General features: G+C 45.0%; 1 protein-coding gene across 1 annotated transcript in view; it reads right to left on the bottom strand.

The window, feature by feature from the left end:
- Positions 1-22,643, bottom strand: part of ARID2 (AT-rich interaction domain 2) — a 157,952-nt gene that overhangs the window by 86,186 nt on the left and 49,123 nt on the right. The window contains exons 4-7 of the mRNA XM_077472945.1: positions 22,505-22,638; positions 9,658-9,876; positions 7,848-7,915; positions 6,003-6,069 (exon numbers count right to left, since the gene is read on the bottom strand). Of these exons, the coding sequence (XP_077329071.1) occupies positions 6,003-6,069; positions 7,848-7,915; positions 9,658-9,876; positions 22,505-22,638 (488 nt within the window). The remainder of the gene's footprint in view (positions 1-6,002; positions 6,070-7,847; positions 7,916-9,657; positions 9,877-22,504; positions 22,639-22,643) is intronic.

Here is a 22,643-nt window from a genome sequence, read left to right as displayed (position 1 = left end):
AAAAATTTTTTTCAAATGAAGCAATCACATAATTCATTGGCAATGCACATTGTTTTACTGTCATATTCGTACCAAAGAAAAGATGCCCTTTATAATGCGCTGCATATAGAAAAAAAAAAATTTGCACAATATACCATACACCTTACAGAGTAAATGTGATTTTTTTTGTTTTTGATATAGTAAGAAAGTTAAAGCCCCTGTCAGATCTTGACTGTTGTATGTGTCTGTAAGGTATAGTTCCCATATAGTTACTAGCGAACCAAAAGCAGGGAAAAAACTACAGGGACACAGACAGCAGAAATATGTACCGATTACCCTTTCTTCACTCCAAAAAAAAAAGAAATGTATATCTGCACCCACTAGAACATGGGTGGGCAAACTGCGCCCTCCAGCTGCAAGTCCCATAATGCCTCAGAGTCAGGCTTGTAGCTGTCAATGCCTCATGGGACATGTAGTTCCACAACAGCTGGAGGGCTGCAGTTTTTCCACTCCCGCACTAGAGAGATTTATCCTTCAATGTAAAACCACTTTAACATTAATAACATTCCTCCAAACATTTCCCTGATCTCTAAATAAAAAAACAAATATTAGTCAATTACTGCCCAACACGCCATTTATGAGTATGAAGTACCATGAGAAATACACTCATTACAGCTTATCTGGCACCCTCAGGATTCCCCGCCCCCCTTGGTCATCACTTTGCTGGCACCCGACGGTAGCCTGATCACTGAGCCCAAGCTAATCACTGAGGTCGTTTTGTAAATTTTATCACAATTTTTACTCCTGAACTGTAATATACCGAGTGTGAGGTGGCTCACTTTCTTGCACAGACTAAGTTGCAAAACTGAGGAACAAAAACCTATTTTAAATGCACCACTATAAAGCTTACCTGTAGGTAAAATGAACATCCCTAAACAAACCATTAGGAGGTATTCACTGGTTTGGCAGTCAGAAATGTCACTGGCGCATACACTTTAAAGGAACGGCATTGCTCTTACCATTCCTTCAGAGCTCTGTGCAGTGCACAAGATTCCAGGAAATAGATGAACCACCTAAATGAAATCAATATTTGGGTGACCATCCCTCAGAAATTTTGTAGGATTAGAACTCAGCTGTATGATTAAGCAAATATACCAAGCAGGTGCTAATGATCACCAATTTTATATGGAGGTTGAAACAGTCATTAAAACAGAAACAGCTGTGTATGAGGTTAAAAACTGGGTGAGAAACAGTCAAATTCTGCTACTAAGGTGCGGTTATGGAAGATCATTTCATGTCATAGGTCATACACCATAGAAAGACTGAACACACAAAGTAGTTATACTGCATCAACAAGGTCTCTCCCAAGCAAAGATTTCAAAGCAGACTGGGGTTTCAAGATATGCTGTTCACAATCTTTTGAAGCAGCACAAAAAAAAAAAAAAAAAAAAACTGGCAAAGTTGAGGATTGTAGATACCATGGTCTGCCAAGAAAACAATGCAGCAGATGAAAGGACCATCATGCCTACTTCCCTATGACATCAAAGGATGTCCAGCAGTGCCATCAGCACAGAGCTGGTGAAAACCAGTGGGATCCAAGTGCAATTGTCCTCATAAGTTTACATACCCTGGCAGAATTTATGATTTCTTGGCCATTTTTCAGAGATTATGAATAACACAAAAAAAATTTGCACTCATGGTTAGTGTTTGGCTGAAGCAATTTATTATCAATCAACTGCGTTTACTCTTCTTAAATCATAACGAGAACAGAAACTACCCATATGATCCTGAACAAAAGTTTACGGTACACGGTACTAAGAACTGGGGTATATAAACTTTTAATCAGGGTCAATTGGGTAGTTTGTTCTGATTACGATTTAAAAAGAGTAAACACAGTTGATTGATAAAAAATGGCTTCAGTCAAATACTAAACATGAGAGAAAGAAAAGTTTGTGTTATTCATATTCTCTGAAAAATGACCAAGAAACCAAATTCTGTCAGGGTATGTAAACTTATGCGCACAACTGTACACTCATCTACTGTCCCAAGAAGTCTGGCCAGAAGTCGTCGTCATGGAAGCATTGTGGTAAACAAAATCCATACCTCTGAAGTAAGGCCAAGTGACTCAACTATGCAGAAAGACATTAACTAGCCACAAAAAAGCAGTACCTGGGTGTTGTATTAAAACACCTCAGAAGGGAGGCCCTTTAATAGAGCTCACAAAGCCCCTATGCAACAATCCTGCTAAGCACCTTTAGCCTGCCAAGCAACACCTGGTGACTCACATGACCTGGGTAAGGAGAAAATGAACTGCTAAAAATGCCTAGTCCGAGCCTGCTCTGTGTCCCACAGCTGCCTTCTGGAAGCACCATATGCTTGCCATACACAGCTTGAATAAGCTGGCTGTGCACTGGAACGTTCTGTGCGTGCCTATGCACGTGCTCGGCCCCAATAAACGGGCATGGCTGTATTCGTGTATGACAAATCTTTGTGCGCCCAGATAAAGGCTACGGTGCATGTGCGGCGAAGTTGCATGCGCCATGGCCACCAAACTGTTGAGCCCAGCGGCGCTCTTGTGAATGCATGTGCACCATGGCAAACCAAGGCAAAATGGCGCACCGTTGTGCGCCATCCTACAGGTAAAAAACAGCCAGACACAAGCAAGAAAAGGTACACTTTGCAAACACCCACAGCTAGCCCAAAACTCCCCAGTATGGTCACCGCACACAAATGTCCAGCCTCTACCTAGACATCTGTGGCGCAGGGCAGCTTAGAGACTAAGAGCCCAATCCTCACCCATCATGGCGGGTTCCTGTCACTTGAGGACCTTGAAGGACTGGGTACCCTTTTCATGTTTAGGGTCCACTCCCTTGGATCTGTACAGCACCCTGCAGGAATGTCTTAGTGCTGCGGTGTCCAGGATTCCACTTTGCAGGGTCCAGCGCCCAGAGGCCGCATTACAGGCAAAACCTTGTGTAATCTTGAGTAATCTTCTTTCAGGCTCGGGTACCATTTATCTAAGCATATAAAGCCTGTGTTAAATGGATCCGATCAGTCAATCCCTTGATTCATTTAAGAACTGTTTGTTGGACTAGAAACCTGGAGCTCAGAAAGCTCAAACAGTGCCATCCACCTTGCAGACACCGGTAAAACAACTGAAGTACTTTCTGTATGGGAGGGGTTATATAGGGGATTACTTCCTGTCTAAAGACCTTTAAGTCTACCAGTGTCCATTCACCTGGAGATAAAGTGTAACCAGCAGGTAAAAAACATAAGTAAATATTAGCCCAAGTCTGTGTCCCATGATGTATGTAAAAGAAAATGGCAGCAGGTGCTCTGGACTCAAAATTTTAAATGTATGTAGCAGGAGGCAGTTTGTTCTCAGAAGGGTTGGAGAGTGGTACAATAATGAGTGTCTGCAGGAAACAGTGAAGCATGGTGGAGGTTCCCTGCAAGTTTGAGGCTGCAATTCTGCAAACAGGAGTTGGAGATTTGGTCAAGATAAATGGTGTCCTCAATGCTGAGAAATACAGGTAGATACAGTGCCTTGCGAAAGTATTCGGCCCCCTTGAACTTTTCAACCTTTTGCCACATTTCAGGCTTCAAACAAAGATATAACATTTTTATTTTTTGTGAAGAATCACCAACAAGTGGGACACAATTGTGAAGTGGAACGAAATCTATTGGATTTTTGAAACTTTTTTTAACTAATAAAAAAAATGAAAAGTGGGGCGTGCAAAATTATTCGGCCCCCTTGCGTTAATACTTTGTAGAGCCACCCTTTGCTGCGATTACAGCTGCAAGTCGCTTGGGGTAAGTCTCTATCAGTTTTGCACATCGAGAGACAAATTCTTGCCTATTCTTCCTTCCAAAACAGCTCAAGCTCAGTGAGGTTGGATGTAGAGCGATTGTGAACAGCAGTTTTCAGCTTTCCACAGATTCTCGATTGGATTCAGCTCTGGACTTTGACTTGGCCATTCTAACACCTGGATACGTTTATTTGTGAACCATTCCTTTGTAGATTTTGCTGTATGTTTGGGATCATTGTCTTGTTGGAAGATAAATCTCCGTCCCAGTTTCAGGTCTTTTGCAGACTCCAACAGGTTTTCATCCAGAATGGTCTTGTATTTGGCTGTATCCATCTTCCCCTCAATTTTAACCATCTTCCCTGTCCCTGCTGAAGAAAAGCAGGCCCAAACCATGATGCTGCCACCACCATGTTTGACAGTGGGGATGGTGTGTTGAGGGTGATAAGCTGTGTTGCTTTTACGTCAAACATATCGTTTTGCATTGTGGGCAAAAAGTTCGGTTTTGATTTCATCTGACCAGAGCACCTTCTTCCACACGTTTGGTGTGTCTCCCAGGTGGCTTGTGGCAAACTTTAGACATGACTTTTTATGGATATCTTTGAGAAATGGCTTTCTTCTTGCCACTCTTCCATAAAGGCCAGATTTGTGCAGTGTAAAAATGATTGTTGTCCTATGGACAGACTCTCCCACCTCAGCTGTAGTTCTCTGCAGTTCATCCAGAGTGATCATGGGCCTCTTGGCTGCATCTCTGATCAGTCTTCTTGTCTGAGGTGAAAGTTTAGAGGGACGGCCAGGTCTTGGTAGATTTGCAGTGGTCTGATACTCCTTCCATTTCAAAATGATCGCTTGCACAGTGCTCCTTGGGATGTTTAAAGCTTGGGAAATCTTTTTGTATCCAAATCCGGCTTTAAACTTCTCCACAACAGTATTACGGACCTGCCTGGTGTGTTCCTTGGTCTTCATGATGCTCTCTGCGCTTTCAACAGAATCCTAAGTGCCCATTCACACTACCGCGACTTGTCAGGCGACTTAGTCGCCTGACAAGTAGCGCTCCGTTCTGTACTATGGAACCGTTCTAATAGGAGCGACTCAAGTTGCTCCGACTTAGAAAAAGGTTCCTGTACTATTTTTGGGGCGACTTGTATTGACTTCTATACAGTCGTCCTTTTGCAAGTCGCTGCTGAAGTCGTGTGCAGGTCGCGTCTGAGTCGCGCTGCAAGTCGTGTCGCCCCTGTGTGAACGGGCACTAAGACTATCACAGAGCAGGTGCATTTATACAGAGACTTGATTACACACAGGTGAATTCTATTTATCACCATCAGTCATTGAGGACAACATTGGATCATTCAGAGATCCTCGCTGAACTTCTGGAGTGAGTTTGCTGCAGTAAAGGGGCCGAATAATTTTGCACGCACCACTTTTCAGTTTTTTATTTGCTAAAAAAGTTTAAATTATCCAATAAATTTTGTTCCACTTCACAATTGTGTCCCACTTGTTGGTGATTCTTCACAAAAAATTTAAATTTTATATCTTTATGTTTGAAGCCTGAAATGTGGCAAAAGGTTGAAAAGTTTAAGGGGGCTGAATACTTTCGCAAGGCACTGTACTTATCCATCATGCCACGTGATTGGCCCCAAACATGCACCAAAGTCATTAAGAACCATCTTCAGCGTAAAGAACAAGGAGTCCTAAAAGTGATGGTTATGCCCCCCACAGAGCCCCGATTCTCAACAGCGAGTCTGTCTGAGATTCCATGAAGAGACAGAATGATTTGAGACAGCCTACATCCACAGAAGATCTGTGGTTAGTTCTCCAAGATGTTTGGAACAACCTACCTGCCAAGTGCTTTCATAAACTGTGTACAAGCATACCTAAGAGAATTGATGCTGTTTTGATTAAAAATCTTGCCTGTTTGCCAATTTTGGTCCGCATTAAAGCTCCAATTTAAGCTAAGAGTGATTTCTCTACAAGGGAGATAAGGTCCATCACCTTAGCTACCAAAATACAGGGGACTCACGGCGTGGGGTAGCATTATAGGGAAGATGCCCTATTGTCAAACGTTTTGCTACTGTCCCACCACCTGAAGGTAATGGGCCTATAACTTGGGGTCTATGAATAATATAGTTGTGCCCTGTAAGACTAAGATAAGAGGGTGCACATTTCTCAGTGTTTCCATACAATATTCCATACACCTGGATGTATCAGACAGCCTACCTTGAGATCTACTTTTGTCATATATGAGATCACGAACTTCATTGTCATCAACAATATCCTTCCAAAACTGAAACAAAAAATAAAAGGTACTTTAAAAAAAACAGAAGTTTAGCCAAACAAGTCTCTATACTTCCACAGTGAGAGCAGCCATGCTGCCTGCCACACAAATATGTTGCGAACAAGGTTAGTTTATTATATACAATTCTGGAGAAACATGCAAAGCGATTTTATCTAAATGCAACTATCTGATCTTCTCTCGCAATTGCTGCATGTATGGGCAATAGCTGATTAAAAAGACAAGTATTATGTATGAGCTTATGTACGTGAATGTTAACGTGTTTGTATGTATGTCTTAACATTACTTTTAATTTCGACACCTACACGCTGTATGATAACTACTTTTTTTTAAGTAGCGGGACTGCTTTTTAAGAGCGCTCTCACACTAGCGGCAAGGCCCACCACTTTCATGAAAAGCGATCCCTGCTTAGATCGGTTTTAAGAGGCATTCAATAGGTGCAAGGTGGTGATATGGGGCCTCCTTTGTGCCTTTTTTAAGCCACTAAATTCCAGCACCATAGTGCCACAACCACGTGCATTTGACGTGGTATAATTCTTGCCACGACCATGAAACAAAGCATTGCATCATGTACCCCATGTGTACAATCCCAAGCTCATGTATGAATGAGCCCTTAAACTGGGGTGCTTCAGGGAGGGGAAGAAAGGAAGGAAGAAAGGAAGGGTAGGGGAGGGGGAAGGAAGAAAGGAAGGGTAGGGGAGGGGGAAGGAAGAAAGGAAGGGTAGGGGAGGGGGAAGGAAGAAAGGAAGGGTAGGGGAGGGGGAAGGAAGAAAGGAAGGGTAGGGGAGGGGGAAGGAAGAAAGGAAGGGTAGGGGAGGGGGAAGGAAGAAAGGAAGGGTAGGGGAGGGGGAAGGAAGAAAGGAAGGGTAGGGGAGGGGGAAGGAAGAAAGGAAGGGTAGGGGAGGGGGAAGGAAGGAAGGAAGGAAGGAAGGAAGGAAGGGAGGGTAGGGAGGGGAGGGGAAGGAAGGGTAGGGAGGGGAAGGAAGGAAGGGAAGGGGAGGGGAGGGGAGGGAAGAAGGAAGGAATGAACGAAAAAGAAAACTATTCTGACCACAGAACGCACATAAGCTGATCTGTGTTAGCGTATTCAGTGTTTATCTTTTATCTGGCCATTCAGAGGTGCAAGACACTGTGCAAAAACACAGCATGCCTGTATTGGATAGTTTGTTCAGCCACCATGCCCTCCAACCGATCACAGCCTGTCATATCTTTTCTTTGCAGAATTCTGGCTTACTACTCTGCCATTGTATAAACCTCTTTGCAAACTCCTCTGGAAATGTGCAATTTCTTTATTTTGTGCATTAAAGCCTGACTCAACCTGATGCCTTATCTGTGTGTGATCTACCTCGTGACCTTCTAAATTCATAGGACAGGATTGGCTATCGGCTTATTGCAATTTATGCATGGGATCATGGTCTGCAGTTCAGGCTTTGAACTGAAGACTCCAGAGGCTTCAGGACAGTGTCAAACTGATCTGCTGTGATTTGCCAACAGCACAGTGTACCTGGGGTTTTCATGTGGGTTAGATGCACTTTCCCATAGACTTATTACATCCCACAATTCTGGTGCATTTCATAAAAGCTCACCAATAGAAGTCTATGATAAAGCGTAACAAACGCACATGAAAACTGCAGGTACACCGACGCCAAAGCGCAGCGGGGTAGTGTGAAAGCGCCCTTAAAAAGTAAAATTAGGATGTGCTAGAATATTTAACAGTTTTATTTTTTCAACTTTTTTTATAACATGTTTATCACTCAAGAATACATTACCTGTACAAAATCCCTGTCTGTTTTTTCCTTCCATTCATCACCAAAAACCGCAGAAAAAGATCCCAGAGCTGTTAATTGCCAAAATGAAGACCATAAAAGAATGAAGTATAACAAATTAAATCAACAAAAATTTTTAAAACTTAGGCATATTAAAGTTAAATTAAAGTTAGTCTTTCTGGGGCGAGTACAGAACAATGATCTTCAGCATATTTCAGCAAGTAATCCATATTCAAATATAACAAGGAGAGGCAACAAAAATAATAGCCTAAACACATTTTTATGAAATATGAACTAAGCAACGTTTTTTTAGGCTTTGTGCATATGGGGAAAGTTGCCACATGTGGAAATTCAAAAACAAAATTATTCAAAGAGAGCTGCTGAAAGCTACTTCAAAAAGTAGCTTGGAGCAAAAGGCTAAATACTGCAGAGGGAGAGGGAGTTGGGAGACGCTGCTTGCTGCTCTCAGGTATCCCAATTTACAGATATCCAACGGTCCCCACATGTTTTTAGCTGAAAAACAGCTGGAAGGTAGATTGCGGTAGATTCATAAAACATCAATATCTATGTAGATGAAAGCTGGCAGGTACTGGAGCGCTGAAAAAACTAGAGCCAGAAGAGCAACTGCTCTTCTCTGGTTTTTGGAACATGTAACATTGGAAAGGCAGAACCAGTTATTTGTAGTTGACTTAAAAATGCTTACAGAAGAGGAGAAAAAGTTATCTACACAGGAGTAGAAGCTGAAAAGGAGGCCTAAATTGAAATTGACCCTAGTTCCTTTTAATTTTTCAATAAAAGAATAACTGAAAATGCCTGAAATACCTGTTTGCCTCTAACAGAGAAGTACCAGAAGCAGGTGCCAGTCTTACAAATGAGGAGTTCACTAAGATTTCCAGAGCCACCAGTTGCATGATGCTCTACAGCAGGGGTAGGCAACCTGGGGCCCTCCAGCTGTTGTGAAACTACATTTCCCATGAGGCATTGCAAGGCTGGCAGTTACAATTACTCCCACAGGTATGTTGAGACTTGTGAGTTCTGCAACAGCTGGAGGGCCCCAGGTTGGCTACCCACTTCTCTACAGGATCCACCATTACAGCAAACATGTAGTCTCTAACATTTATTTTTAATGGAATAAAGAAAAGCAATTGATTTTAGTTCAACTTAAGCAAAAGTTGTTATTCTTGACAAACACTAAAAGTTTACCCCTATCCAGAGCGCAGCATAGATGGAAGATGTTACTATATTCCCAAAAGATTATTACAGTGCACTTTACTTTCAAGTGCATGGAAAAACTCATTAACCACTTAATTTCAAATGCTTTCCTTCACAGATTGGAGCTTACCAACATACTCCTGTGCTTCACTAAAAAGCATGAAAAGGGGCAACTGTTACTCACCAGGCACCATTCCAGCTAATCATTTCAGGCAGCTTGCTGGCAGATGCACCTTGACCTCCATAAAGGGCCACCCGGAGGCAGCGTTAAGTGGGCTTTAATGCCTGGGCAGCAAAGTGGCTACTGTATGTGACTGCTTTGATTGGCTCCCAGAGCAGTAACATGCTCGTCAGCCCATCCCGTTGGCTCCCAATCAAAGGCCTTGGCCGACAACTGTCAGTGACATCGCGGTCAGTGGGCTGAGAGTGTGCAGTGACCAAGCTTTCAGCACACAATTTCATACCGCTGTGGACGCATACAGTATGTGCAACAGCTGGGCGTTCAATCCTACCATTCTTGCCGCTGCATATATGCGCTCAACAATAGGTTAAAGGAAGTCAAACTAAAATCCAGTAATCCAAAACAGGCACTTATACTCACTGTCATCAAATACACCAGCATTTGCAAGCAACAAGGTGATAATTTTGGGGTCCTTTTCAAGCTGCATTACATGTTTGCTTTCATTAGACAGAAGTGTGCAAACATTAATTGCAAAGTCCACTTCATTAGGGAGTCCAGATAAAAGTGAAAGCACCAGTTTGTTGTAATCATTTGGTGTGTTGAAGTCCATGGTAAGCCCATAACTTTGCCGTAAATAATCTGCAACGAAAAAAAAGTGATTTCATGATGGGGGGGGGGGGGGGTAAAAAAAAAAAAAATAAAAAAAAAAAAAAGTAATGCAACTTATTATATATATATATATATATATATATATATATATATATATATATATATATATATATATAGTTTTTTTTTTATACACACACACACACTATAATAATAATGCTATAAATATAATACTACTATACATATATATATAAAAAACAATAACAGTTGTCATACAAGCAGGTGAACATTAGACTGTAGCTTTCGCTTTCTCTATGTCCTGATGACCACTGCCATAGTAACTAACAGAGGGAAAAATCTAAATTTTAGAACGGTCACCAAAAGGAAGAGGGGAGAGATATACCAATAGGAAAGATTTATAATTTGCCACAATAGCAGTGAAATGGATTACGAATCATGAAGTGAATTTTTTGCAAATCACCATAGAAGATTTATATATGCCAACTCAAAAAAAAAAAGGATTTTTTTTTTTTACACCGTAAAATAATTTCTCTTATATTCACCGACCGACACAGCTCCTCTCTTAGCCATTGGGTTGTTATGCCCACCCCTGGGAGAATACTAGGCATTACTTGTTATGTAACACTCAGAACTTTTCAGTTCCGCTCAGGGGGTGGTCCCTTGGGCAACAACCCTCCAGCCTGCCATGCAGTCATCAGTATGTCAACAAGCAGTATAACATAAAGAGAAAAAAGGAGGGGGTGGGTGCTGTGTCAGTCAGTGAATTACAGAGAAAAGGATTTTACGGTGAGTAAAAAAAAAAAATCCTATTTTCTCTTATATTCACCGACCGGCACAGCTCCTCTCTTAGCCATTGGGACGTCCCCAAGCAGTGCCAAACGAGGGGTGGGAAAAACAGCATAGAAACTTCATCCACCATGGCAAGTGGGAACTAGTGAAACTTTACCCTCAAAAAACTGTGCGTGGAGAAAACCACCACAAAAACAGGGTACCCTCAACAGGAGTGACTACCCACAACCGCACCAAAACTGCGCAATGTAATGCAAACGCGCATTAACTTAACAGTACTGCATTTTTATCGAAAAGAAAATATATTGCATATTCAAATGCAACTATATGGCCACCTGCAAAACTTTGTGGTCAAAACAGGCATCAGCCAATGCACTGATGTCTAACTTGTAGAACTTGGTAAACGTGTGGACAGATGACCAGGTCGCCGCTTTACACACTTGAGCAACAGACGCTTGGTGTCGGAAGGCCCAAGATGTTCCGATTGCCCTTGTGGAGTGGGCCGTGACCGGAAAGGGGGGCACCTGTCCCTTCAAGGCCTAGGATTGCACTACAATCTGTCTGATCCACCTGGAAATGGTGGCCGACGAGACCGCCATGCCTTTCTTTGGACCAGCCACCAAAACAAACAGTGAGTGACTTCCGAAAGGGAGCAGTGGCAGACAAATAGACGTTTTGAGCCCGAACCACGTCCAGAGCGTGAAGGGCCACAGCGGCTTAGGACACAGAGATGGTAATACAATGTCCTCATTGATATGAAAAGCCGAGACCACCTTCGGGGATGCAACACCAACTTTTCCTTGTGGATAACCAGATAAGGTGACTTGTAGGACAAGACCGCCAATTCCAAAACCCTCCTGGCCGATATGATGGCCACTAGAAAGACCACTTTCTGGGAAAGAGTCAACAGGGGAATCTCCCTGATATTCGAACGGCGGTTTTTGAAGCGCCGATAACACCAGGTTCAAATCCCATGGGGGTAACGGTGGGAACACCGGAAGGACTACATGTCGTACCCCCTGAAAGAAGGTACTCACTAAGGAGTGAGATGCCAGGGGTCGTTGGGGAAAAAAAAAAAAAAAAAGACAGCCAGGGCTGAGATCTGCCCCTTGATGGTGCTCAATGCCAATTTCTGGTCTACTCCTCGCTGGAGAAACATCAGGATCCTTGCTATGGAAAAGGAACTCGGATGCCAACCATTCTCCTCACATATGGAGATGTAAGCCTTCCAGGTACGATGGTATATCTTCCTAGAAGATTTTTGTGCCCTCAACATAGTTGGAATCACTGAGTCCGACAGACCCCAGTTCAACACCTGGCTCTCAAGAGCCATGCCGTTAAAGCCAGCGATGGTAAAGCAGGATAAAAAAAAAAAAAAAAAAAAGAAATCGGACTTTGAGATAGGAGGTCCTCTCGCAACGGCAGTCGCCAGGGAGCGTCTGCCACCAGACGCACCAGATCTGCGTACCAGGGATGCTGAGGCCAATCTGGGGCAACCAGTATTACTGGGATACCCTCGGCCCCCATTCTGCGAAGCACACGTGGCAACAATTTCAGTGGAGGAAAGGCGTAGATCGGCTGGTACTGATCCCACGGGGTCACCAGCGCGTCTGCCCACGGATCTCTTGTCCTGGACACGAATCTTGGCACCTTCCGATTGAGGTGGGAGGCCAATAGATCCACATCTGGTGTTCCCCACTTCAGGCACAGCAGCCTGAATGTCTCTGGATGCAATGCCCATTCTCCTGGGTCCAGCATCTGTCGACTCAGATAGTCCGCCTGCCAGTTTTCCACTCCGGGGATGTAAATGGCCGACAGGGCCGGAACGTGTCACTCTGCCCACCGAAGTATGTGAGCGACCTCCCGAGCAGTGGATGCGCTTCTTGTTCCCCCTTGGTGATTTATGTATGCCACCGCCGTGGCGTTGTCCGACTGAATCCTGATCGGACGCCCTTGAAGACTCACCGACTACGTGTGGAGACCCAGCCTGATCGCTCTCAATTCAAGCAGATTGATTGGCAACTCGGATTCTACAGTCGACCAGAGGCCCCGAGTCGACTGAACCCCCATCAATCCACCCCAGCCGGATAGACTGGCGTCCGTAGTGACCACCGTCCACTTCAGAGGAAGGAACGATTTTCTGGACTGAATCACCGGGGACCTCAACCACCAGATCAGAGAGTCTGACTGGTTGGTTCACCTGGATCTGTCGATCTAGGGACAACTGAGACTTGTCCCAATTTAACAAGATTTCCTTTTGAAGTACTCTGGTGTGGAACTGGGTGTAAGGTACTGCCTAAAAAGGAGGCTACCATGAGTCCCAGTACTCGCATGCAAAACCGGAGCGACGACCACTTGCGGTTCATCAGCAGTTTCACCACGGACCTGAGAGTCTGAAATTTGTCTGAAGGGAGAAAAACTCTCGCTTCCCTGGAGTCCAACAGTAAGCCTAGGTACTCCAGATGCTGGGTCGGCACAATCACTGACTTCTTTGGGTTCAAAAGCCACCCAAAATTCTTGCAGGGTCTGCATGGTGATCGCCATATCCTTCCAATTCTGAGGCGGAAGATGCTCTCAGGAGGAGATTGTCCAGGTAGCCCACGATCGCGATCCCACGTTGTCTCAGCAATACTGGAGCCAATACCTTGGTAAAGGCTCGGGGGGCCGATGCCAGACCAAAAAGGAAGAGCCACAAATGGGTAATGGGCTTCCCCGATCACAAAGCGCAGAAACTTTTGATGCCGAAGGCATATGGGTAGGTGCAGGTACGCATCCTGGATGTCCAAGGACGCCAGGGAGTCCCCTTGATGGAGTGCAGCGACTACTGAGCATCACCCCCCCCCCCCCGTGAGCAGGGGAGTTAGGGACAGGGGAGAGAAGAGGGGGGCCCCCAAATCGACTTCCCAGGGAATGCGGGAATGCCCAGCTGCTCCACCCTGCCGCAAAAGGGAGAACTGTACTCTTACCAGTCCTGAAGACCTGGGGGGACATTCCCAGCCGGCTGTTGATAGAAGATCACAGGATCATTCATCTTGCGCAAAAAGCCAAGCTTTTGCATCAAAAAAACATGGACCTATGGGCCCGCAGGGGAAGAGACAGAATCAAGGAAACAGAAGGCCAAATGACTCATACTGCAGCCTGCTGTGTATGCTGTGCCCAAAGGCAATATCCTCATGACCTTTAATAGATTTGGAAATTAAAAAAAATAAAAAAAAAAAAAAAAAAAAAATCGGATAAACGTCTGAACCAAAGACCAAGTTGCGGTCTTGCATACAGCCCTGATGATGCACCATCCAAGAGACACTAATCGCCCTGGATGAATGTGCTCTTAATACGAGAAGGAAGAATTTTCTTTAAGCTGAAGCTTGATCAATCACTTGACAAATCCATTTGGAAAATAGTGGATCTTGAAGCTGCCTGTCCATATCTTGGACCCTCTGGCAGTACAAACACAACCTGTGTTTTGCGAACCTGAGCGGTCACCCTTAAATAGATTCTGATCGCTCTTACTACATCAAGAGACTGTAGTGCTTTCTTTTCCCCAGATTAAGGCTTCTGGGGAGAAAGGAAGAAAGAATATCTTGGTTTAAATGAAAACCTGTTACCACCTTTGGTAAGAATTCAGGATGAGGACATCAAACCACCTCATCCTTATGCATGACGACATATGGCTCTTACAGCAGTTAGTTCCAATACTCTTCTAGCAGAAGAAATGACAAACAAAAAAGATTATCTTTCTTGTCAAAGAACCAACACAATTTCTCGTAAGGTTCAAACGGCTGATTTAACAAAGTCGACAAGACCAATTTTAAATCCTAAGGATTTAGAGGTGCCTTGATAGGGGGCAATAAACAGTGTTACCCCCTGAATAAGCTACGCACCAAGAGTGGGAAGCAAGAGGCCGTAGGAAAAAGACATCGACACGGCCTGGATCTGGCTCTTGATAAAAGTCAAGGCTTCCTGGGGTGCCAACCCCTGGATCCATACCAAGAAACCTATGTCTTCCCGATTTTAGTGATTCATGAAGCCGGCTTCCTGGCATTAGTCAAAGTAGATACTACTGAAGGAGGAGATCACCCACAATCTTTTATAGAGTGGGATTCAACCATCAAATCTGTTAAACTCCTTGTCCTCCTTTGTCAGCTTGTGATATATAACTTACTATGGAAACTACGCTATGGATTTGTCGCCCGGAGAGTGCGTGTGTTTTTTTTTTTTTGTTTTTTTTTCGTGTTTATGTCTGTGTGTATGTTTGTAAATACTTGTGTCTAAAGGATGGTTAGGTAGTATATATGATAGTGGCAAGTAAGAATAAGTAAAAAATATAAAAAGTTGTTTTGCACGGATCAATTGAAATAAATAGGAAAACGAGAATATGATGTACTAGCGGTATAAGGAAACAAAACTGTAAAATATATACTGATACTGTAACTTGGTCTGTTATAACTTGTAATATGTCAAATAAAGAAATAAACAATAAAGTCCTTGTCCGTAAAGTAGGATGAAATACTGGACCTTGTGCAAGAAGGTCTGGCTATAGTGGCAGAGTCCAAAGGACTCCTACTGCCATCTTTATGATCTCGATAAATTAAGATCTTCTGGCACCCGGCTGGGGTCACCAGAATCACCTCCTCTTGTTCCTGCTTAATCCTGCGGAGAAGGCGTGGAAGAAGCAGAACTGGAGGAAAAGCATAGATCAGTGAAAACTGATCCCCTGGGAAGACTAATGTGTCTGTTCCGCCTGCTAGCGGACCCCTTGTTTGACAAAGTTGTCGACCTTCTTAATGAATCTGGACACGAATAGGTCCATGTCCCAAGTACCCCATCTGACATATTGCTAGAAAGATGTCGGGATAAAGAGATCATTCTCCCAGAAATAATTGTTGGCGTCTCAAGTAGTACGCCTGAAATATTAAAATTGCCGATAGGCAAGGAGTGGTATGTTCTGCCAAAGCTAGAACATTATTCCCCTCTTTTTTGGGTTGCATGACTTCCTGTGCCTCCCCTGGTGATTGATGTAAGCCACTGCCGTGGCTGTCAGACTGGATCCTGTCAGGGCAGTTCCGTAATCTGACCACCAAGATAGCCAGATGTACTGCCTGAAAACTTCCAACAATGTTGATAGGCAAGGTCCTCTAACCTTGACCATCTCCCCTGGACAGAATCTTCTTCCAGGGTTGCTCCCCAGCCTAGAAGGCTGGCATCTGTTAACACCATGCAGGATAAAGATTTTCCCTCCTGCTGGATAACCACCAATTTAGGCTCTGACCTACGTTGGGAGCCAAGCGTATTGAAAACTAACTGAATCTTCTTTATTCCAGACCGACAGGATGGTGTCTTGAAGCAGTCTTTGAATAAAACTGCGGGTAAGGGACGGCCTTGAAGGAGGCCACCATTTCCCCTAAAAATCTCCTGCAGCCAAAATGAAGGAATTTTCCTTTCCTGATAAGTTTTGTCCTACAATATAACTTATACACGTCTGGGGTAAGAATACCTTCTGTATGGCATCTATAACCAACCCCCCAAGTAACCTCCTTGATGGTTTTAAAGGAGAATCTTCCTAGGCTGAGAATCCAACCTAGAGATTTCAGCTATCTACAGCTGAGATCAGACTCTTGTTTTAGACCTGAGACTGAATGATCTATTCAAAGTAGTTCTAATAGGCTAGGACCGCTATGCCTTGAGCCTTTAAACTGGCTAAAAGCAGGTGCCAGAATCTTTCAGGACACTCGTAGTGCTGTAGCTAAGCCGAATGGCAGTGCCACGATTGAAAAAATTATTTTATATATTTAAAAAAACAGAGATTTCTGGTTAGCGGGAAACGTTGGCACATGGAGATATGCAAATCCCCTCCTTGCAGGATGGACACAGCCGATCAAATTATTAAAGGATCGGATGTTTAAGTGCCGATTCAGATCTCAGTGATCTAGAGTGGGTCTTACCTCTCTGCTTGGCTCTGGGACCTTAAAAAGGTTTGAGCCAAAAACCCCTGTTCCACTAAGGGAATCTCTGATATCACTGGCTGGGATAACAGCTGATCCAGAGACCAGAAAGACTTTTTTCTCTGGAACCTTAGGAGCATTCCTTGAGGAGACGGACACTCTTGCATAAAGACTGCCGCATCAGCAGCCCCAAGGACCCCACAGGTAGCACCCAAACAGGACCCGAACCCTCAGATCGAAAGCCAACTGGGCCATCCAGGCTCTTGAAGCTCTAGATGTAACCTAGAGAAAAGAAATCGCAGAAGTTACTCTGCTCTTAACATTGTTCCTGCCAGACTTTCAGAATCGCAGGACCTTTCCCCTCACTCAAACGAGTGGGGGTGCTGCTTCATGAGAAGGCCTTAGCATTCTGCTTCATGGACTTTCTGCCCCAAGATTCTGCTGCTGACCCTGTCAAGACCGCCTAAAGGTAGATACCACAGGCATAAGAGAGGCTGCATGATTAAAATGAGAACTGTTTGAACCTCCTTTATTGGTAAAGTGTGCTTTACCCCTTTTGGATGTACTTATCCACTCTAAATAGTCGTACCTCAGGAAGGGACACAGGACTGGCTATGGGTTTTCACCTGGTGCTTTGGCTCATCAATATCTCAACCATGGACCTCTGCAAAAATGCAATAGTCCAAGTATAAGCCATAGGGCTTAAACAAGCGAGTCCTTCATAGCATCTGTGAGACACAGTGTGTCAAATACACCAGCCCCTTGCCAAGCCTGCTGATCCAATGCATTGGCGTGACTCAAAATGTGCTCCACCAAAATAGTGGAGCAGACGTTAAAGGGTTAATGGACCGAGCTACTCCAATTGCAGCCAGAACTGCAAAAGACATCGGGTCTTAAAAGGAAAATCCAACCTTAACTTGCTGAATCCTTTAACATCAGTGCATTATCCACTGGGCATGTGGGACTCTGCTCACTGGGGTAATTGCAGCATTAATAGCTGGAAGCCCCCCCCCCCCCCCCCCCATTTCATAGAAATGTTCCCATTCAGAATACATAAGCTCTGCATGAATAGTAAAAAACATCCCCAGGTGGGGGAGGTTCAAATGAACCCTATTAGAGGCAGATACCTCAAGAGCCTGTGGCAGGCAACAAAAGGGTTAAGTAAGGGAGTAGACAAACACTTGACTTGTGCGGCTACTCCCTCCCTGTTAGGATCCTCCAGAGAGGACAAAAATAACTATCTTACAATATTTGGGAAGATCTACCTGATCCCCAGCCTCCTGCACCTCAACAAAAGGGCCCAGAGGACTAGATGGGAATTTGCTATGTTTAGTCCTACTATGGAGAGACATCATAGCAATAATCTTTTAAATGGTAGAAGAAAAACCTGTTTGTATGAAATACACAGGGACAGAAGTGTTCCAACCTTGACAGCTCATCTGACTGGCAGTATTTATTTTTTTTACCTCCCAGAGAGGAAGACATTCTTTTGGAAAGGTTTTTCTTTTACAAAAGTTTTATTATAAACTTATATTCCAACACAACAGGCTTACATTTAGATCACAATACAGGTGTTTCACAGTACAGTACAAATACGAACAGGCTGTTGTCAATGCAATAAACACAAATCCTGGACCCGGATGACTCCGGGTTTTTTACAGTACTGCAACACAAGAGTGCCATTCAACATATAGAAAGCCCATTGTTATTTTCACAAAACTGGTAGGGGGGGGGGGGGGGAGAAGAGGAAAAGGGAAAAAAAAAAAAGGTATATTAATGACTAAGGGTGGATTAGGATAGTTTTAGAGAGGAAAACAAAGCCATTCATGGTCCACCATTTAAATTGTGTGGGATTATCTAGACACAGGGGAAATAGTGGGCAACGGAGGAGACGTAAGAGCGGGAGATGGGGGGGGGAAACCAGCCCAGCAGAGTATTTTACCGAGTCCCAAACTCGCAGTGTGTGAATCATACAAGGCCCCGTAATCATAGGACGATGCATAGGTGGGTGCCAGGGCAACGATGATATGGGGATGGGGTCAACTTCAAGCAGGTCAATAGTAGCCCAGAGTGGGAGTTGGTACGTCTCATGAAGGTGGGAGAGCGGAGCTATGTTGGCTGCTACATAATAGGCCCTTAAGTTTGGGACTGATAGGCCCCCATTAATTCTTTTGGCAGACATGACTTGTCTGCTAATGCGGGATAGGTAGAACACAAAAATAATATAGTAACTTCGGGAGATATGCCATTCTGATTGCCGTTATTCTCCCGAACCACGAAAGAGGCAGAGAGCACCATGATAACAGCATATCCGTTTTTTGAGCAAAGGTGGAAAGTTCACCTGATATAGAGCCTGATGCGTGGGAGTAAGGCGGATTCCCAAATAGGGCAATGAAGAAACCCATTGATAAGGAAAAGCCGATTGCAAGTCCCTCAGTAACTCCTGAGAAAGGTTAGTCGGCAGCGCCTTTGACTTTGATGGGTTGGTGCAGAGTCCCAAGAAAGATGCAAAGGTCTGCAACAGTGCTTGCAGGTTTGGTAGGGAGGTTCTAGGGAAGGTGACAGTAAGAAGACGGTCATCGGTAAATAAGTAAATTTTATGGGGGCAACCCGCTACCTCAATGCCTCTTATATCCGGGTGGGTTCTAATTGCTTCCGCTAGGGGCTCCATTGCCAAAACAAAAAGAAGGGGCGAAAGTGGACACCCCTGACAGGTCCACCTTCAGATATCAAAAATGGGAGATTCAAAACCATAATATTTAATTTTTGCCCGGGGGGAATGGTATAGGGCTGACATCCATGTCCTAAACGAGGTCCCGAAGCCATAATGCCGAAGAACAGACATGAGGTAAGGCCAAGATAAGGTGTCAAAGGCCTTATTCACATCAAGAGATAGGAGCATAGATTCAAGAGAGCGAGTATGGGCTTCATGCTGGAGTTGCACTATACGTCGTATGGCATCTCCCGCTTGTCTCTGGGGTACAAAGCCGACCTGATCTTTTTTTTACCAAACGAGGGAGAAAAGAGTTTAGGCGGGTCACCAAAATTTTTGTCAGGATTTTCATATCAACATTAATGCGCGAGATAGGTCTGAAATTGGCCCAAGAAGAGTGGTCGCGGTCTGGCTTAGGAATTATCACATTTGCTGTTAGGAGATCTGGGGTGAGGGGATAGCTGTTTTTTACCGAACTGTACATTCTTTTGGAAAGGTTTTTAGTTTGTTGTATACCATTAACCCCTTAGAACCCTTAGAGGAGTTCCTAGTCCCCTTTGTCGCTCATAGATTACAGTACAAAGCAGAGGCAGTACCAGCAAACTCATGTTTCACTTGCTAGGCTATAGCACAGTACAATAACCGCTATTAATCGTAGCTATACAGTACGTTGTCAAAAGGAAAATGCCTGTGTCATCAAACCTGACCAGCAACCACTCTGCTCTGTCCCTCCACCACCAGGCAGCAGCTTCTCTTGCAGAGCTCTAACTACTTCCTACATGTGTGGCCGGCGTCTGATGCAGTTTAGCCACGCCCCCACTTCCTGTTTCAAACAGGGAAGCAAATCTCCCGCGTGAACGCCGGTGGTAAATCCTCCGCTCGGCGAGTGCCCGCAACTTGCCCAAAAAAACTATTTTTTTAAAGAAAAATGGGCAGCTGGCTGGCAAAAACAGCAAAATCGCCAATCTGGGGGCCCAGGAAACTATCAGACCCCCCCCCCCCCCTTCTTACCTTGGAGAGTGGAGAGTGGAGCTTCTGCTGTTTCCAGCATCAATACAGCCTCCAGTGGTGACACAGACATGACAACACAATACATGGAAGGAGAGATTATATCCCCTACCTTTCCTCGCAGCATGGTTTGTCAGAGAAAAAAAACCCCCACAATCTTCGCCCTTCACGGTAGGCTCCAAGACCGTGAAATGAAACCTTCAGCAACAGGAGTACACTCAGGTAATCCCACAATCTTGGACCTGCGAGAAGACCCTGCCAGTAAACTTTTATTGGCCCTACTACCAAAAAGTACTGGATCCCAGGGCCCAGCTTTAAAAGCATTCGCAAGCAAAACCTTGCGTCTTTGGATGACGAGGCCCGGGTACCGTTCATTTAGTCCATTATGGAGACATCAGAACGGACCTGGTCAGGATGGCTGGCTCTCAAAGGATGACTGCCGTGGAGCTCAGTAAACACATCCTTACACGTGCCCAACACCTTAGACACTGGCAAAAAAGAAAATGGAAGACTTCCAGTAATGGGAGGGGTTATATGGGGGGAAAGTCACACCTTTAGGGGCGTGCCAGTGTCCAGCACCTGATACACCGATATAACCCACATAGTTATTACCATGGCTGTGTCCCCTGATATAAGAAAAAAAAGAGGGCCCTTGCCTACAACGTGGCTCCTTAGCCTTACCGGCCTGTGGGAGTAGGGTACTCTTACCACCAGTGACATTTTTAATAATGTCATCCAATGAGGCTTCAAAAAGCCGGTCGCCAAGGAAGGGAAGGGAAGATCCATCAGGGCTTTTTTAGATGCCCGGTCAGCAGACCAGCATTTTAACCAAATCGGGCGCCTCAGCACCACTTCTGGCACACTTTTTTGGACCCTTCTACCCACGTGCTGCCTCCATCTTGGCAACAAACTAATTGAGGACCGCCGTCAGGGTGTCCAGGGACACTGCGCAGTCCGCAGGCGACCCGGATGCAATTGCCTGGATTTCGTGGGAAGAAACACCAGTTTCTGAAGCCATGCTGACCCTACCCTGTCTGCCACCCAAAGGGGACTCAGGACAGCGACAGTCCCATCCTCTTTACTGCCGCTGGCTGAAGTGCTCTTTTCCGCAGGACTCACCACCGCTAGAGAACACTAAAAAACATGTTCAGGCTTCAATAAAATGGCTGCCGGCGTCCTGTATAGGGACAATCGTAAGGAAAATGGCCGCTGAAGCCCAAGAGAGCATGGGTGCCCTTGCCCACACCTAAAATGGCTGCCGAATGCAGATCCATGAGGTACAGGGAGAAAACAATGGTGGTGAGCACAACGCTGTGCAGGACACCAGCATGGCCTCACAAACACCTTCCAGAGGCATGAAGAACAGGACGCAGGACACAGCTAGCCAGTGCAACCCCCCCCCCAGGTGAAAGCCCCCCCGGAGAGCCCCTGCATAGACACACACCGCTCAGCAGCATCCCCATAGGGAAGGGGGGGGGAGAGGGGGACAGGAGAGAAGAGAGGGAGGTGAGGGACCCCCGAATCGACCTCTCAGGGAATGCCCAGCTGCTCAGCCCCGCTAAGGCAGGGAGAGCTGTACTTGCCAGTCCTGAAGAGCTGGGAGACATTCCATCACAGACCCACTCACTGATCAGTACAGGGTGGCTGCTGGCCCGGCATACTATGACCCAGACATCAGTTGCCCGGTCATATGTATGCCCGGAGTATAAAAGCTCACTGACCACCTCTGGAGCTGAGGTTTCATCGTGCCCTGCCTAGTGCTGCGCTGCGGCCTGCACACGCTCGATGGTAGGACTGGGGAGACTACAAGAATAAGAGTATCCAGCCTTTCACCCAGCCGGCTGTTGATAGCAGATCACAGGATCAATCATTTTGCGCAAAAAGTCATGTTTCTGCAGAAAAAAAAAAGGGGCATGGCCCGACGAGCCCGCAGGGTTCCTAGGTCCTTCTTCACTAGGCAAAATAAAACTGATGACTACATGGCAGGCTGGAGGGTTTTTGACCAAGGGACCGCCCCCTGGCCAGAACTGAAAAGTTCTGAGTGTTACATAACAAGTAATGCCTAGTATTCTCCTAGGGGTGGGCAACAACCCAATAGCTAAGAGGAGCTGTGTCGGTCGGTGAATACAAGAGAAAAAAAATACGTATTATGAGCATACTGCTCTCCTATCAGATCAATTTTTTTTACCTGGTACAATATGCTGCTGGTAGTTGTAGGTACATGGTATTGCACCAATGGGGAGCTGTGGTTTTGGATTTCCAGGTTGGACCTCATCATCGTCTTCTCCAAAGTGATGAACCTTCTCATATTTTTCCAAATACCTATA

The sequence above is a fragment of the Lithobates pipiens genome, unplaced genomic scaffold, assembly GCF_037356315.1.
Source record: "Lithobates pipiens isolate NorthernLeopardFrog02 unplaced genomic scaffold, aLitPip1_a1.2 Scaffold_8, whole genome shotgun sequence".
Taxonomy (NCBI): domain Eukaryota; kingdom Metazoa; phylum Chordata; class Amphibia; order Anura; family Ranidae; genus Lithobates; species Lithobates pipiens.
The sequence above is the reverse complement of the archived record's forward strand: the minus strand, read 5'-3'. Positions and strand labels throughout refer to the sequence as shown.